This window comes from Perca fluviatilis, chromosome 13 (genome assembly GCF_010015445.1).
Source record: "Perca fluviatilis chromosome 13, GENO_Pfluv_1.0, whole genome shotgun sequence".
Taxonomy (NCBI): domain Eukaryota; kingdom Metazoa; phylum Chordata; class Actinopteri; order Perciformes; family Percidae; genus Perca; species Perca fluviatilis.
In genome coordinates, this window is record NC_053124.1 from 5,031,730 (window position 1) to 5,049,149 (window position 17,420).

General features: G+C 42.5%; 1 protein-coding gene across 5 annotated transcripts in view; it reads right to left on the reverse strand.

Moving 5' to 3' along the window:
* Positions 1 to 17,420, reverse strand: part of gabbr1b (gamma-aminobutyric acid (GABA) B receptor, 1b) — a 294,834-nt gene that overhangs the window by 27,914 nt on the left and 249,500 nt on the right. For 3 of the 5 annotated variants that reach the window (XM_039820112.1, XM_039820110.1, XM_039820114.1), the window contains 2 exons: positions 16,423 to 16,519; positions 10,186 to 10,313 (listed from right to left, as the gene is read on the reverse strand). In XM_039820112.1, coding sequence (XP_039676046.1) covers positions 10,186 to 10,313; positions 16,423 to 16,519 — 225 coding nt within the window. The remainder of the gene's footprint in view (positions 1 to 10,185; positions 10,314 to 16,422; positions 16,520 to 17,420) is intronic. The other 2 variants (XM_039820111.1, XM_039820113.1) reach the window with 1 other exon arrangement.

Below are 17,420 nucleotides of genomic sequence, written 5' to 3' on the forward strand. Positions count from 1 at the left end.
GCACATAATTGGAGACTGGTTGAGACTGTTGTTGTATTCGGGAGTGCCACATTTGTGGTTGAATATGAATGTTCGTATTAGCTTCTTGTGGGTGCATAATGCTAGTTCTTTCCTTCATGTGTCCACCTTGTGGCTTTTGTGCTGTCGCGTAGCTACTCAAACCTTCTTCAGATCTCTCATATTCTTTAAGCACCCTTAATTTGGCTTTGCTCTCAGCTAACTCATGATGTGCGACTTACTTGTGATCCACATGTGCTAGCATGTGCAACATCGCTGACCCCCACCTGTGAAACGCTGTCATTTGGCTTAACAGTTTCTTGCAAATAATCAACCACATTATTTTCTTCTTGCAGTACATTTTCCACTGGCAGTATAGGTTCATGCTCAGTTGCAATCCACTTTTTAGTCTTGTGTGTGTGTGTGTGTGTGTGTGGGGGGGGGGGTGTGTGTGTGTGTGTTTTAAGCAACTATTTTAAGAGTCATTGTTTAAATCATTTTTAAAGCAGAAATGGTAAACATCACTGGGTCCAGCTTCTCAAGATGATAATATTTTCTGGTTTTCTAAGCCTTCTATGATAGTAAACTGAAACTTGTGATGGCCATTTGCTATTTGACTGATTGACTGCATGTATAGACCTGGCCTAATTCATTCATTTTTTTAATGAAGAAAATAATGGGTAGAGAGATTGATATAAATGATTGTTAGTTCCAGCCCTAGTTTAGTCTGACTAATCGTCTGAGCAGTTTCCCAGAATTACTTTGGTAACAAAACAACACAAATAAGAACCACGTTCTAATAACCCACAATTATATTTCAAAACTCTTTGTTGAATGATCATTGTTGCACTGTTATTGAAAGTTAAAGGGTACCAGTTAAAGCTTTAGACAGAACCCAAGAATTATGAAAACCAAATATACAAATGACCTCCCCATTCTTCTAAAGGCTAAGCTGAATAATGTTGTCATCTAGTGGTTCTTTTTGTTTATGCATTCTTATTATAATATGTTATATTATTGGCATACAACTACTTTATTTCCATTTATTTATATAGTTGTTATTAGGTAATATTTACTTGAATATGTTTTATCCAAAAAAAAAAAAAAAAACTCAAACACTTTCTCAATTTACTATTGGGTTGCTCCTCCAACATAAAAGCTACTGACAGAAAACAGACAACTTGATATTATCAGCAAGACTACAAGTTAGAGAAGAATGACATGAACACTGTTTTAATTCACAGCAACAGTAATGTGCTTTGTTGATGTTGATGATAGGGTGACGATATGTAATACTGTAATCTGCTGTGTATCTTGTGTGCGTTTTATACATGTATCTATGTTTTTATGTTTTTCTGGTTTATGCCTATGGGACAAATAATACATTTATTGAATTCTCCATCTATCTGCATTAAGGACGGCATTATAATTTCTTGAATTTAATTTACTGTATGTACAGGGGCATAGCACCAGACCCTGGGCCCTATGCATAGGCAGTCCTGATGGGCCCCCATGTTCCTCAAACCCCCCTTGGAAAAAAAATAATCGGGCCTCTGTACACATGAATCTGTAGGCCTAGCTGTTTATAGGGTAATAACTATTAACTGTAATGCTTAGAGTAGCCTGATAACACACATTTCAAACCTCCTTTTTCAACATTCTCTAGCCTACTTTACTGTGGTTACTACTACATTTTGTTGGTTTTCTCTGGACCTTTACTTGCCAGCCTGCGTACTATGGTGTCTCTCTGATCATCTGTTCAGTTATCTGGCCATAGTCCTGGATCCTCTGGCAACAACTGGTCTATACTGCTCTGCCTACTTTCCAGTTCCTCATCTCTCATTTTCACACTGTGCTCAGAGCTCCCTGCTGTCTTCACTCCCATCATCCTCAATCAGATGTTCTCTATATCCTTTCTCTATGAAGGATACATCTGATATTAACCTCTTATCCTCATTGTAACCTAATATAATAAAACACACAAGATGTTAGTGTTACTTAACACCTTTCAGTCAAAACGGCTAAACATGGTTTGCTTTAATTTTGATATAAGCTTCCCTTGTTTCAAATCCCAAAAGGAGGCTGAGGGGTCTGTTGCTCCCTGCTGTGACAGTTTCTTAAACTGAGGGCCATGTGTTTACAATGTTAACATCTGCTTCTACTTAATCTGACATAACTATAATGTTGACATGATATGTATCTACCGATGAGTTACCAAGCTACCTATGACACTGATTAGCCTATTATTGCTAATTATAGACATTATAGCCTATTAATTTAAAATTAAACATGCTTTAAATTAGGCTATTACAATGGTGTGTTATGTAAATGGACTGTTTTTATATAGCGCTTTTCTAGTCTAACGACTACTCAAAGCGCTTTAACATAGTACAGGAACCACTCACCATCAGTGTTGCCACAGTTACTTTGAAAAAGTAACTTAGTTACTTTACAGATTACTTGATTATAAAAGTAATTTAGTTACTTTACAGATTACTTGATTTTAAAAGTAACAAAGTTAGATTACAAGTTACTTTATTAGTTACATTCAGCAACTGCCGACAACACCCCCACAGCCTCAACATAAAAATGACAACCGGTTTACTGTGAGGCAACCCGGCGTTGCCAGTAGTAGGGATCTGGTTTATTATGGCACCGAAAGAGAGCGAGTCAACCGTGGTTTAAGGGGCAGCATTTCGCTACAACATAAGCAGCCCGCCTGCCCGAACTTCTTCAACTCTCCCCACTTACTGGTTTTGCATCGATGTCCAGCTTTTGTTGTCTGGGTGGTGGGGTACTTCCTTCTCTCTGCTTCGCACCACCTGCTGGGACTTGCTCTGTAAGTTTGACTGCAGTGCTGCGACTCCAAATGTTTCTTCAAATTTGACGTAGTGTTTTCATAGCTAGATAGCACTTTGTCGCCACCAGCACAGAGTGTACAACAAACCTTAATATTGCCTTCTTTAGCTGACACAAACTCAAAATAGTGACTGTATTTCCAGCTAGAAAGCGCGCATCTCTCTCCTCCCTCCATTGTTGTTTACATTTGTGTCCCTGCGTGGTACACGTGAACTGTCCACATGCTTAAAACGTGACCTGTCCTCATGCTGAAAACGTGACTTGTCGCATACGTGACTTCACTCCCCGAGACGCAAGAAGAAAGCAAAAATATATATTTTTACTAAGGAAAATGACAAAAATAGTAACGCACAGTGACTTGGATAAGTAACTTTAATCTGATTACTGGTTTGGAAATAGTAACGCGTTAGATTACTCGTTACTGAAAAAAGTGGTCAGATTAGAGTAACGCGTTACAAGTAACGCGTTACGTGGCATCACTGCTCACGATTCACACACATTCATACACTGTGGCCGAGGCTGCCGTACAAGGTGCCACCTGCTCATCAGGTAAACATTCACACACATTTACACTCCGATGGCGCAGCATCGGGGGCAACTTGGGGTTCAGTGTCTTGCCCAAGGACACTTCGGCATGGAACTGCAGGTCCAGGGATCGAACCACCAACCTTCCGATTGGCAGACCACTTAGCCACAGCCGCCCCATTATATGCAAACAACATTGCTAGAGTAGTTTATTTATTTAGCCTTTACCTCAGATTACAAGTATAACCAAATTATCATTTGAAAGTGTATGTTCTGCTCTTTATATGGGTTGTCTCAGTTTGTTTTTAGCACTACAGTCTCGGAGATATTCAAGCAGTTTAGCACCATGGATTTCGTTTTTTGGTTTGTGCTCACCTTTCTTTGAAAAGAAGTCAGTTACCAATTGTTTCCCCTCATTTTGTTTTCTCTCCTTCTCCTGTCTTTCTTTTCTTTTTTGGTAGCATGATTTGGCTTTCTTTGAGAAAGACATTTCTACAGCAGAAGTTTGCGCTCCACCAGACGCTCAACTGAACTAGCTAACGTAAACAAAATGCGTGCAGATGGACTAAACCATTTGGCGCATTAGCAAGGAGTGGTTGAGACCAAGTTCAACCAATCAACCAAGTTATTCAGCCAATACACTAACTTTACATTTCATCTGACATGCATTATGAAATTTAATTAGGAAATGAAAATATCCAGGTGAAATAAAATATATTACAGACTTTTCAAGGGCCCTCTCTCCCCTTGGGCCCTGGTAATCAGTATCGGTTTTAACCCCAGTCCGACGCCCCTGTGTATGTATCTCATATGATTGTGGTATGTACGGGTATGGTCCATTTGGCAATGCAAGATTCATTTCTGGCATACTAACAAAGTTTAATCCGAATCACAAGGAGAATGGGAGTGAGAGAGAGGTGGCAGGGAGAGAAGAGACAGAGAACGACATCAAATGAAACACGAGAGAGATGGATCCAAGGCTGGAAATCAATATATATTGATCAACAGTCAGTCATCTCCGTGCAAAAGCTGGAAAATCCCATCCAGACTGGCAAATGGAAGCAGCAGTCTGACACCTGCAGCAGCCATGTTTTCTCTGCTGTGTCATTACTTACACACAGCAATGCGCAAACACCATTCCTGCCCTCCCCTCACACATAATCTGTCCAATTCATTTCACCAACCTCACTGGCACAAATGGCATTTCTGTGCACTGTGGGATTCTTGGGGGACAGCTAACGCCTGTTTTCTACAGTTTGCAGCCTGTACAGAGAAAAGTTTAAAGGATATCCATCCATTCATCCATCAATCCGTCCATCCATCCATCCATCCATCCATCCATCCATCCATCCATCCATCCATCCATCCATCCATCCATCCATCCATCCATCCATTGATCAATCCATCCATTCATTCAATTATTTATCCATCTATTCATCCATCTGTCAATCCCTCCATCCGTCCATCCATTCATTCAATTATTCATCCATCCATCCATCCGTCCATCCGTCCATCCTTCCGTCCATCCAAGAGCAAGGCCTAAGTGCATAACTTTGTGCACCATTCCAAGCCTGGTTCCAGACCTCTGAATCTGAGTTTGTTCAATGTTTCAAATAGGTCTGATGATGTGCTCCCCGATTGTAGAAATGAATTAATCAATCAGAGCTTTGTAGACGAGATAAAGAATGGAAATGACATTTTTCTAGTTCACTAGCTATGGAAATTATGATAAAAATGACATAAAATTGGCCACAAATAATTTGACAAGCATGAATAATATAGATTCAGCTGTACAGGTTGTTGTAAGTCAAGTTACTGCAATAGCAACTCTTAAATCGATATACAGTACTGTATGTTGTATGTATGTTATTGCAAAAATTAAATAAAGTGTTTTTACCAACCTCTCCCCCCTCCCTTCTTTTTTAAAAAAAAATAAAAAAAAAAAATTTTTTTTTTTTTTTTTTTTTTTTTTTTTTTTTTTTTTTTTTTTAAAAAAATTCCTATTCAGTACATTCCTATATTGTCATAATGACAGAATCAGGTTTATTCACCAGGAGCAGCGACTATTAATGTTGGTACCGAGTTGCAACTTAGAATCAATAACTGTCAAGTTGTCATAACACGAACACCTCAAACAATATGAATTTTGCATTAAAAGTATAAATAATAATATACTGAATGACACTTAATGACACCAGTCATAAACACTCATAAAGACTCCTTCAGGTTCATGACAGGTGTCATGTCAATCTTATGCACATCCCTTCAAATAAAGTGTTACTCTACTTTCTCCAACAGAAATAGTCCCTATGAATTATGGACTATTTCCTGCTCCAAAAGGATCACGCGACCACTTTTATGCTTTTATCCAAAACATGTAGAAGATCCAATAAATAGATCCCAGAGCTAACCAACATTTGCAGAACGCAGCACTAGGATCAAACTAATTTGTTTTAGAAAGAGAGGGGATGACATGCCACTCATTCATGGAAATCAGACCAAAGCAGGAGGAAGAAAGGAAACAGCAATAAACACAAGACTCTTTACCAATTTGCATTCCACCCACTCAGTTTAAGCTTAAATTGTGTTCAGTGCATAATGGATAATCCTCAGAGATAAATTAAAATACAAAAACAGGAATAACAATCACAAAATCAGCCGTACTGGAGATGTTGCTGATTAAAAAGCCTCTGTGTGTGTGTGTGTGTGTGTGTGTGTGTGTGTGTGCAAGCGTGCATTTGTGTGTGGAAAGAGAATGTCATTTCAAACCAGCAGCAGATGCCTCCCTTGTCTTTTAAATCGTCTTGCAGAGCCGAATACTTTGTGATTTGTCGAGTAAAATTTGATTGCAGTGAAAGGACATCTTGTTCTTGGATACACATAAAAAAGCTCAACAATTGACTACTTTATCTGGCGGTGTGACAGAGCGAACAGGCCCAGCCAATTATAGACAGAGAGCAGTTATGTCTTTGAAGAATACTTGAGGGGAGAATGTCAGTTATTCACACTGAGCAGTTTAAACTCCTACAGAAACCAGCCTGTACTACGAAGCAAGATTTGGCGTTAACGAGGTAACTTCAGGTTCAACACAGGGTTTTGTGTATCACAACGATGGTTACCGGATAAAAATGTTTTTCCTGTTTTAGGAAGCAGTGAGCGTTTTGCGTTTTGCCTGTAAAACCGTGTCTGTGTTCTTCATCTTTATGTGATAAAATATGCGGCTCTGGTAGATGTTTGCGATTGGTCATGCTGTGCGTCACTGGATTGGGAAACCCTGGGGTGATTGAACTAGTTTTTAGCCACCGTCGTGACACAGCTTTTGCGGGACTGCGGTTGTTAGGTTAGGTGAAGCCGGGCAACTAAAATAAATCCAGGGCATGTTTAACTTGCTTCGTAGTACAGGCCTCTGGTTAGTCATACCTTTTAGCCTATACTTTTAGAAAGACAGAACTCAAAGGCATTTTAGAAGCAGTGCAACTACTTATTAAAGTCCAACTGATAAACAGCCAATATTATGTGCTGGTTTTCACATATCACAGATATATCGTATAAAAAATACCTCATGTGAATTTAGAAACTGTCTGCAGGCCATCCTCAGTCACTGTTCATACATATACTTACGAAAAGTATAACCCATGTATTCATTAAGATCCATATTATTTGTTAGGCAGCAACCTCTAGTGGCCATAGTAATTATAATGGGAGCAAAGAAGGAAGTCAGGTGACATAGTATTAGAGTGATGAACTCCACATAAGGTGGAGTTCAGGGTGCTGGATGGCTTCACATAGTGATGTTGAACGTGACATAGTTATGTATGGAAGTACTTATTTTAAACCAAACCATGATCTCTTGTTTCCAACCATAACCAAGTAGTTTTGGTGCCTAAACTTAACGGTCACTGTGTCACAGCGTTACATAGAACAGTTATATTTTGATTAATGCCGACCTTAAACCAAATTACTTTTAAAGCGATTCAACTGTCACAGATTAATTTCTAATATCTGAATGAAATCCTGAGAGTCTTGCTAGAGTTGTGGCGCTCCAGTCGTCTCCATTGTTTTGTGTAAGGTGGTCATAAAACTCAGTCCCAGTTTTTTTCCGTCTGGACGTTCAGACAACATCAAATGTGTTTGATATTATTGTAAGTTTTAAGTGTTGGTGGTAAGAAGTTAAATCATGTGAACATTGTCAACAACCAATGGGTGCGCTCCCTCCAGCATAAAACAGGAAGCAACAAACGGCTAGAGCTAAACGCTAAAGAGAGAAAGTTGTTTTTTCAACCCTTCTGAAGCGCGTCATTCAACGGGAGATTTAACGGCGGATAAACGCAGACCTCCGGCTACTGGAGACATTCATCTGCATGTACTGTAGAACAGAAAATCTGTAAACTTTCCCTTAAGTTACCAGCTTAAGAAAGCAGTCGCTAGCTTGCTCAAAACAAATCTAGTTGTAGTCTTGCAATGTGTGACCCTGCAAGATCCCCAGTCTTTACATAGTATGACAGTCTTTAACATTAGATGTGAGATGGTGTCAGGCTAGTCTTTTCAAAGTCTGTTCAAAGTCGTCTAATGTATGGTAGTTATAAGATGTCTGAAAATACATTTCAATGTATTTGAAAATTTCCAATTTCCACCAGCTGCGTAACGGCTGCGGAACGGCTCCAAAACGGTGGTGGAGTCATTAGGTTTCCATTAAAGTCAATGTGTGTATTTCCACTGACTGCATAACGGCTGTGTTCCAACTGCATCCCAGCTCCGGCAGTCGGAAGTCGAGCACAGAAGCAAAATAAAACATCCGGTTAATTTTCAAAATAAAATACACCGTGCTCACGGCGGATCATATTTTCCTGCACTACACCTTGAAAACACAGCACAGAGTTGTTTCCCCTCTAGTCCTCTGGATGGAAACAAACTGTTGTTGTTTTTGTGCTTCTATTCTGGTGAATTCGCAAGAACTTGTGGGTCCTCGTGACTACAGCTGTCAGTCATGGCCGCAGTCGTGTGTATACGGAACATAAAAAGGTCTAATGTGGAATATGTATCTGTGAGGAATTTTGACATGTGACTTTATTCCTGATGATGAGGACACATCACACCCCTGTCAGTTCAGCTCTCTGTGTTTTGGTGGTGCCGTCATCATTTAGTGCACACATCCCGGCCTGCAGAGCCCACCAGCTGGCTCCAGCCTCATTTAAGCCCACAAATTAGACTGGAGGTGAGCCTCGCCACCAAGGACGGCAGAGCTTCATCAGCGGAGTGTGAAAGGAAAGGACAAAGTCAACGTGCCTTCTGAGAGAGGCTGTGCTGGAGAAGGATTGGAAGTGAAAGAGCAAATCTGCAGACTAACACAGAGCCTGCAGAGAGGCACGCTACTGACAAACACATTAGTCTGGCTGCCAGCAGCTACAGCTACAGCTGCGCGCACACGCACACACACACACACACACACACACACACACACACACACACACACACACACACACACACACACACACACACCAGCCTTTCCATATGTTGAACATACATATCGAGAGAGAGAGAGAGAGAGAGAGGGAGAGAGAGAGAGAGAGAGAGAGAGAGAGAGAGGGGGGGGTCACAGGCTACCCAGGCGTAGAACTCAGTCCACAGGAACATTTTGTTTCCAGATTCATTCTGAGATTACACTATGCATGGATGTATGTTCTGTGGTAGTAGTAGTGGATGAATGCTGCTCTGTTAATCCTCCTGCCGTAATTCTCAGAGAACAATGAAGGTCATGGTATAAATAAAATAATATTGTATGGTGCTTAAACGCTCTCCATGATGCATACACTGCAGGGTTTCTAAGCATCTCCCAAAGCAGTGTTCGGAGAAAAGTTGAGCGTTATCCGCAAAATAATTTCAAACTTGCATTCAATCTTTTCTCACTGAAGGTCGCCCTGCCTAAATGAGATGAATTTGAGTGAACTGCAGTGTTCTTTTAAAGTGCCTATCTATTGAATCTATTGATTTTACACATAAAACCTCTTGGGGAGTTGTAATTTGACCCATACTAGGGAGTAAAAGTCATGATATCTCAGCCTCTGTATCATTGATTTGGATCACTTTTTAAAATCTTTCTCTTGTGAGAACTCCAATTTTATTAATAAAACCATACCCTTTTAATATATATAAATAAACAAAAATACTAAATAGCCTCTGGCTTATAAGGGATGTTGTCGCCTGCTAAAACCAAGCAAAGAAATAATCCTAATACTCCATCCCTTGGTTACCAGTTGGTTTTAGGATTGATTTTACGAAGTACAACGGAGTAAACCTGTGGCCATATTTGTTTTTGTGCTTGCCAATCGGCAAGCACAACGTTTTCTCTTCAACACAAGACCATTGTTTTCAAAGATTCCAATTGTGGAAGGCCCAAAACATAGAGGTGTTTCCAAATGTTCTGCATAGGTGTAGACCAGAGCATGTCAGCGGAGTTGAGCGGTGAGAAGTTTCTGCTCTTCGCTCACAGAGCTGTTTCTTCCCACGCTCTTCCACTCAAAACCGCTCTGCGCTTAACTCAGATTTCACCCCGCTCCACTCAAATTGCTGACTGCTCGCAAAAACAAAATAACTTGTGACGGTGCCCGCACTTCATCCATTCCCCCAGTGTCCGGAGCTCCAGCAGCAATAAGTCCGCCCGATGATGCAGTAAAGTAACACAAGCCTCAGGCATGCGAGCGTCACCGGAGTGAAATTAGAGCGGGAGATAAGGTTACGTTCCAACTTTTAAAAAATGGCTTTGGCACATGCAGTACACACACATATACAACAAAGTGAACTCACAGCAACATTATAGATGGCCATGCCCACGGCTCGGTGGTCATTGATCTTCTCTGTGGAGATGGACTTGGTCTCATAGGCCAGGAAGATGCCGAGCAGCAGCAGCAAACCTTTATAACCATACACAACACCTGCAGAGAGGAGACAACATGGCCGCTGTGAGGAATCATGGAACCATTTGTACAGCTAGTGACATTTTTGTTTGTGTTGTTAAATTTTCAAAAAACATATTTTTGTTGTACTGCACATTGCTGCAGCTACTCTTTTCACCTTGCGTGTTGAGCTCTCTGTTTTAGCTACAGAGTGAGGCACCTCACTTCTGTTCCATCTTTGATAGGAGTCACACATGCACAGTAAGGCATGGATACCCGACCCGAGGCCGACGGGTCTCGACGGTACCCGACGGGCCGGGCCGGGTTCGGACAGATATTTCGAAATTATGGTCGGGGTCGGGTCGGGCTAGGTCACATCAGCGCGATAAGGCATTTGTTGTAAATGGTGCTGCGGCTCCTTTTAAGAGAGCTCAGTGTGTGTGTGTGTGTGTGTGTGTGTGTGAGTGAGTGTGTGTGAGTGTGTGAGGTAAGTAGGCAGAAGAGAGATAGCCTAGAGAAAGAGGAAGCATGCGTGTTGTAGATCATGCAACCAGAGCAGAGTTAGTGGTTATTCATGTTATAACGTCGGCCCTGGAGGTAATGAGTCTCTCCTAGTTTTCTGATCATGGTCGGAAACGAAGCAATCAGGAAAGGTTAACCCATTGAACATGTTATAACAGCTGATTAACGTGCGCTTGTTGCCCCGTGTGCGCTGATGCGCTCATCTGTTGACATTTCCGAATGCCTTCCTACAGTTGCTTAATAAAAGCTTTCCACAAACGTAGCCTACATGTGTCATTAGTATGAGGAAAAAGATTTTAACTGTGTTGGGCTCGGGTCGGGCTCGGACACGGCTCTGTCGGACACGGGCCGGCCTCGGACAGAAAAATTTGGCCCGATCCGGACTCTAATGCGCAGTACCTAGGTAAGGAATACTAGCCAGTCAGAAGCAGAGTAGAAGGGCGTACCACGCTAGCAGCTAGGCAAGCATTATAACATGTGTTACAAAGTGACGCACGTTTTTCACGGAAGTAAAGGCTGGACTACAATAGAGCTGTTAGAAGCAGTTTGTGAACAGTGTTTGCTGTTGGAGATGGTAAGTCCCTGTGGGGTGGACTTTGGGCTTTTGCACTTTGTAAACCTATAACATGCACACAAAAAAATATATAACACAATAAAGGAAAGGGAAAAAGGCAAAAAGCATATTATGAGCACTTTAAAGCCAGAAGTTTGCTCTTGTCCAGCTTCTTGTCCGGTCACTCTCCCTTTCTCTTCTTTGCTTCCTCCGTCAAAATCCTCTTTGGTGTCTTCACCTCTGCCATGAAGTCCATACACCTCTCATTGAACCGTACTCACGCTAGCGATATGTAGCACTGAATTCATATAGTCAAACATAAAGTCATATTTCTATTATCTTTACTGTTACTATAAGTACATCCTGCCAACCGCTAAATTGTTATGAATCATATTTCTGTACATCTGTGTCTCTGTGTGTCACGTTCCGCTCCTGTGTTAAGTTTTTGTTTTGTTAGGATTCATATTTCTTTTAGAGTATGGAGCTCGGAGCTGGGTTCTTCTTCGTGGGGAAGAAGGACGGGTCATTGCAACCCTGCATTGACTATCGTGGACTCAATGACATAACCGTGAAGAACAGGTACCCCCTCCTGTTACTCTCCTCTGCTTTTGAACTGTTGCAAGGTGCTACTGTGTTTACCAAGCTTGATTTACGAAACGCATCTCATCTGGTGAGAATTAGGGAGGGGGATGAATGGAAGACTGCCTTTAACACTCCTAGTGGACATTAACAGTATTTGGTTATGCCTTTTGGTTTGACCAATGCCCCTGCTCTTTTTCAAGCTTTGGTCAACGATGTTCTCAGAGATATGCTAAATGTGTTTGTATTTGTTTATCTTGATGACATTCAGATTTTTTCCTGTGACCTTGCAGAGCATGTTAACCATGTCCGTGCTGTTCTACAGAAGCTGCTGACCAATGACCTTTTTTTCAAGGCAGAGAAATGTGTATTTCATGTTCCCAAGGTTTCTTTTTTGGGTTATGTGGTGGCCGAGGGGGTGATGAGCATGGATCCGGAGAAGGTCAAAGCTGTCAAGGAGTGGCCTGTCCCCACTAACCGCAAGGAGGTGCAACGGTTTCTGGGGTTTGCTAATTTCTATCGGAAGATTATCAGAAATTTCAGTTCTGTGGCTGCACCGTTACATAAACTAACCTCTTCCAAGTCCAGGTACGAGTGGACCCCTCACGCGGACTCTGCTTTTCGGGTTCTGAAGGAACGTTTTGTGTCGGCTCCTGTTCTTACCATGCCTGATCCCGGCCGACAGTTTGTGGTGGAGGTGGACGCCTCCAATGTTAGGCTGGGTGCTATCCTGTCTCAATGCCTTGCCACAGTTGGTAAGCTTCACCCCTGTGCATTTCTCTCCCGGAAATTGTCACCGGCTGAAAGGAACTATGATGTTGGCAATCGGGAGTTGCAGGCAGTGAAAGTGGCGTTGGAGGAGTGGAGACACTGGCTGGAGGGGGCGGAGCATCCCTTCTTGGTGTGGACTGACCACAAGAACCTGAAGTGTCTGCGATCTGCGAAATGCCTGAACTCCCGTCAAGCCAGGTGGGCTTTGTTTTTCAATCGTTTCAACTTCTCACTGTCATATCGTCCCGGTTCCAAGAATACCAAACCCGATGCTTTGTCTAGACTGTTTGATGCTGACTCTCTCCCTAAATCAGACGAGACCCTTCTTTCAGGTTCTTGTGTCATTGGTGATGTGTCATGGGAGGTGGAAGAGCGAGTCAAACGTGCTACCGTTGAATTACCTGTCCCGGTCGGCTGTCCGCCAGACCGATTATTTGTTCCTCCCGAGCTCAGGTCTCAAGTTGTCCATTGGGCCCACACCAGTTTGCTGTCGTGTCACCCAGGAGTGAAAAGGACCGTTTTTGTGGTGCGACAACGGTTCTGGTGGCCCGGGGTCATGGCCTCTGTCAAGGAATATGTGGCGGCCTGTCCTGTGTGTGCCCAACACAAGTCTTCGCATCAACCCTCTGCTGGATTACTTCACCCTCTTCCAGTGCCCTCTCAACCGTGGTCGGACATATCTCTGGACTTCGTCACAGGTTTGCCCCTTTCTGAGGGGAATACTACTATCCTCACCATTGTTGACAGATTTTCCAAAATGGTTCATTTTGTTTCATTGCCCAAGATGCCCTCCGCTAAGGAATTGGCGGAGGTTATGCTTTCCAATGTGTTCAGGCTTCATGGACTTCCGAAGGACGTGGTGTCAGATCGGGGACCCCAGTTCATCTCTCGCTTCTGGAGGGTGTTCTGCAATCTCCTGGGGGCTACCGTTAGTTTGTCCTCGGGATATCACCCCCAATCTAACGGCCAATCAGAGCGTCTAAATCAGGAGTTGGCTACGGTGTTTGTCCTCCAGGAATCCTGCTAGCTGGAGCAAACAGCTGATTTGGGTGGAGTACGCCCACAACACTCTGCCCTGCTCCTCAACCGGCCTTTCTCCATTCCAGTGTGTTTACGGTTACCAGCCTCCACTCTTTGCTGATCTGGAGCGGGAGGTTGGAGTTCCATCTGCCCAGGCCTTGGTTCGCCGTTGTCGGAGGACGTGGACCAGGGCGCGAAGGGTCGTGCTCCACAAGTCCGCTATGTACAAGAGATCTGCTTATCGTCATCGATCCCAAGCTCCTGTCTATGCAGAGGGCCAGAGCGTTTGGCTGAGTACCCGGGACCTCCCTCTTCGGGTGGAGAGCCGTAAGTTGGCTCCTCGCTTTGTAGGTCCATTCCCTGTCAAAAAGATTATTAATCCTGTTGCTTTGAGATTGAAGCTTCCCAGGTCCATGCGTGTGCACCCCACGTTCCACATTAGTTGTGTGAAGCCAGTTCTGGAAAGCCCACTGGTGCCTGCAACACCCGCTCCCCCTCCTCCGCGCATGGTTGACGGTGGCCCTGTTTACACCGTGAAGAGGCTTCTGGCTGTCAGGAGACGTCGCCGGGGCCTTCAGATTCTCGTGTACTGGGAGGGGTATGGCCCTGAGGAGAGGTCTTGTGTGTCAGCCAGTAACATACTGGACCCCGATCTCATTCGTGACTTTTTCTGGTTGCACCCAGAGGTTCCTGGGCCGTCCGGTGTTGGCCTTTGAGGGGGGGGGGGGTACTGTCACGTTCCACTTCTGTGTCAAGTTTTTGTTTTGTTAGGATTCATATTTGTTTGAGTATGTACACAATTCCTGTTTTATTGTGAAGGTTCCCTGTTGTTTCTTGTGTTGTCTGTTTACTTCCTGTTGTTCCCATTCCTGCTGTTAGTGATTGTGTATCCCCGCCCTAATGTTTTGCACCTGTGTCTCATTGTCTTTTCTGTTTAGTGTATTTAAGTTCGGTCTTCCCCTTACCCCAGTGCGAGATCGTCTGCTTCCCCTGTGTACAACCTTCGAGCGTTATTTCCTGGTGTTCTGAGTCCGTTATCTGATTGTTTATTCCTTGGTTTTGACTTCTGCCTGTGTTTGGATTTTCCCTTTGCCTGCCACTTTTGGACACTTTTGCCTGTGAGTTTATACTGACTTTTTGCACTAAACATTTGCAATTACGTACCTGAGTTGTGTATTGTGTGTCCATACATTTGTGAGCTTGATACTGTGTCCCAACCGGCAGCGGCAGAAGGCGGCCCACCAAGAGTCTGGATCTGTCCGAGGTTTCTGCCTATAAAAAGGACTTTTTTCCTCGCCACGGTCCCAAATGCTTGCTCTTGGGGGGAATTGAAATTGTTGGGTCTATGTAAATTATAGAGTGTGGTCTAGACCTACTCTATCTGTAAAGCTCTGAGATAACTCATCTTGTGATTTGACACTATAAATAAAATTGAATTGAATTTTTTTCGGACCACAAAGGAGACAAGGATTAGCTAGCTAGTGCAGCTACTTCTCCGGGCAGCAGCGCAGCAGATGTACCTTCAGTTAGCGGCTGTAGCAACTCCCTAGTGCCGGGGGTCTGATCCCGGACGACCCAGTCTCCCCGCATGATTAGCAAACTTTCTGTTACTGCTCTTATACAGCTTAGACTGACCCACTTTCATCTAAAAAAAAAAAAAAAAAAACATGAACGCGGTCCAAACTGAGAATGCCACGCTAGCTTCTTCTAGCTAGTGGGCGGTGTGTGGCTTAGTGCCGTATATTGTTACACACTTCTTCTGGGAGATCCTACCGCTCCCTAAAGGTCGGCGTGGGAATTAAAGAGCGCCATTCTCCCTATTACAAGTCTGTGTATGATCAAAATTATTAAAGTGCCCATATTATGAAAAAATCACTTTTTCTGGGATTTGGGGTGTTCTTTTGTGTCTCTGGTGCTTCCACACACATACAAACTTTGAAAAAAATCCATCCATGCTGTTTTGAGTGAGATACAGTTTCTGAATGTGTCCTGCTTTCAGTCTCCTAGTGAGCTGTTCAAAATCGGCCTCGGACTGTGACGTCACAGTCCGAAATGAGCTGGCTAACCACAGCCGTTAGCTCGTTAGCATGCTAACCGTTAGCATTAGCATGCTAACGCTAATGCTAATGCTACGTCGTTCTCAATAGCAAAGCACTGCTACAACACACACAAGTTCACCATAATCTACAAAAGAACTACTTACATGTGCGCCCTCATTTAGAAGTCTCCCAGCTAATCCTGCCTTGTAACTGACCAAAGTTGGAGAAACAGGCTTTCTTTTACTGTCTCTAGAGTTAGCTAGCTGACATGATCTACATCTGTACTAGCATTACGGTGTGCGAGTGCAATCAAAGATAGTACAGAAGAAGAAGATGAAAAGAGGTCTCACTCTGTAGCTAAAACAGAAACCAGGTGAAAAGAGGATCTACAGCAGTGAGAGAGAGCTGTGCAGTACAACAACAATATGGTGTTTTTTGAAAATTAAACCCTGTAAACCTATTCTGGTACAACCTTAAAATACAGTTATGAACCTGAAAATGAGCATAATATGGGCGCTTTAAGCTGTTTTTTCAAATGTGCATAATGTTGCTTTAAAGACCCTGTAGAGTACGTTCTCACAGTTTAGTGAGAACTTAGTACTAAGTAAGAAGAACATTTTACATTTTCAAAATCATATTGTATATTACACTGATTTCTACTCACCCAGCCAGGTGTTCATCTTTTCTGAGCTGCAGTGTTCCAGTAAAGGCTGAATCAGAACATCCAGGTCTCCTTTGGGGGCTTCTCTAGTGAATTTCTGCTTTCATACAAACATGAAAACACAGCAGAAGAACAGCAACACACTACAACTTCAACAGAAAACACATGAGATCAAATCTATTTAAATTTAGACGAAATTCATTAACTCATGTGAGTCTATTTTTATGGAAGTCTGTAGCTGCCAATTTTAAAACGAAATAATTTAATTAAAGTGAAATTTCATTTTCTATTTGAGTGCACAAGTACGACAATATTAGAATAAAAAAAAGAAATCCAGTTTTCATTTTCATTTTCAGGCCTGAAAATGTTTAATTGCCGCTAAAATGAAAATGTGTCAAAATAACTGAATTGATGAGTTGATCGACAGAAAACTAATTGTCAACAAATTTGATAACTGATTCAGTCATTTATTATGCAAAATATTTCCTGGATTCCAGATTCTTAAATTTGAAGATTCTTTTTTCATTTTGGTGGCCATATTGTGTGACATTTCATCAGACTAAATCAGTGCTTCCCAAAGTGCAGGCACTTGCAGCTGGGCCACAGCCTGGGCTATAAAAAAAAAAATCTTTAATATAGTAGATTTTGATGCAATATATTTGTGAACAGTAGGGCTGGGCATGGTTAAAAAAGTTTTAATACCAGTACCATACAGTGAATTAGATACTGGTTCCTGAACGATACCTTTTCAATACCATTTCATAAAGTTCATTATTATTAATATTGTTGGGTCTCTGTACATTATAGTGTGGTCTAGACATACTCTCTGTAAAGTGTACTGAGATAACTTGTGTTATGATTGACACTGAATTACACATTACGGTACAATTTCTTTTTAAATTGTTCAGCTCCTTTCCCCCATGTGAAGCACACCATAGTCAAGTGTCACAATGGGGCTGCGAGGCTTGGACCCAAATGCAGAGAGCCGGCTAAGTATGTTG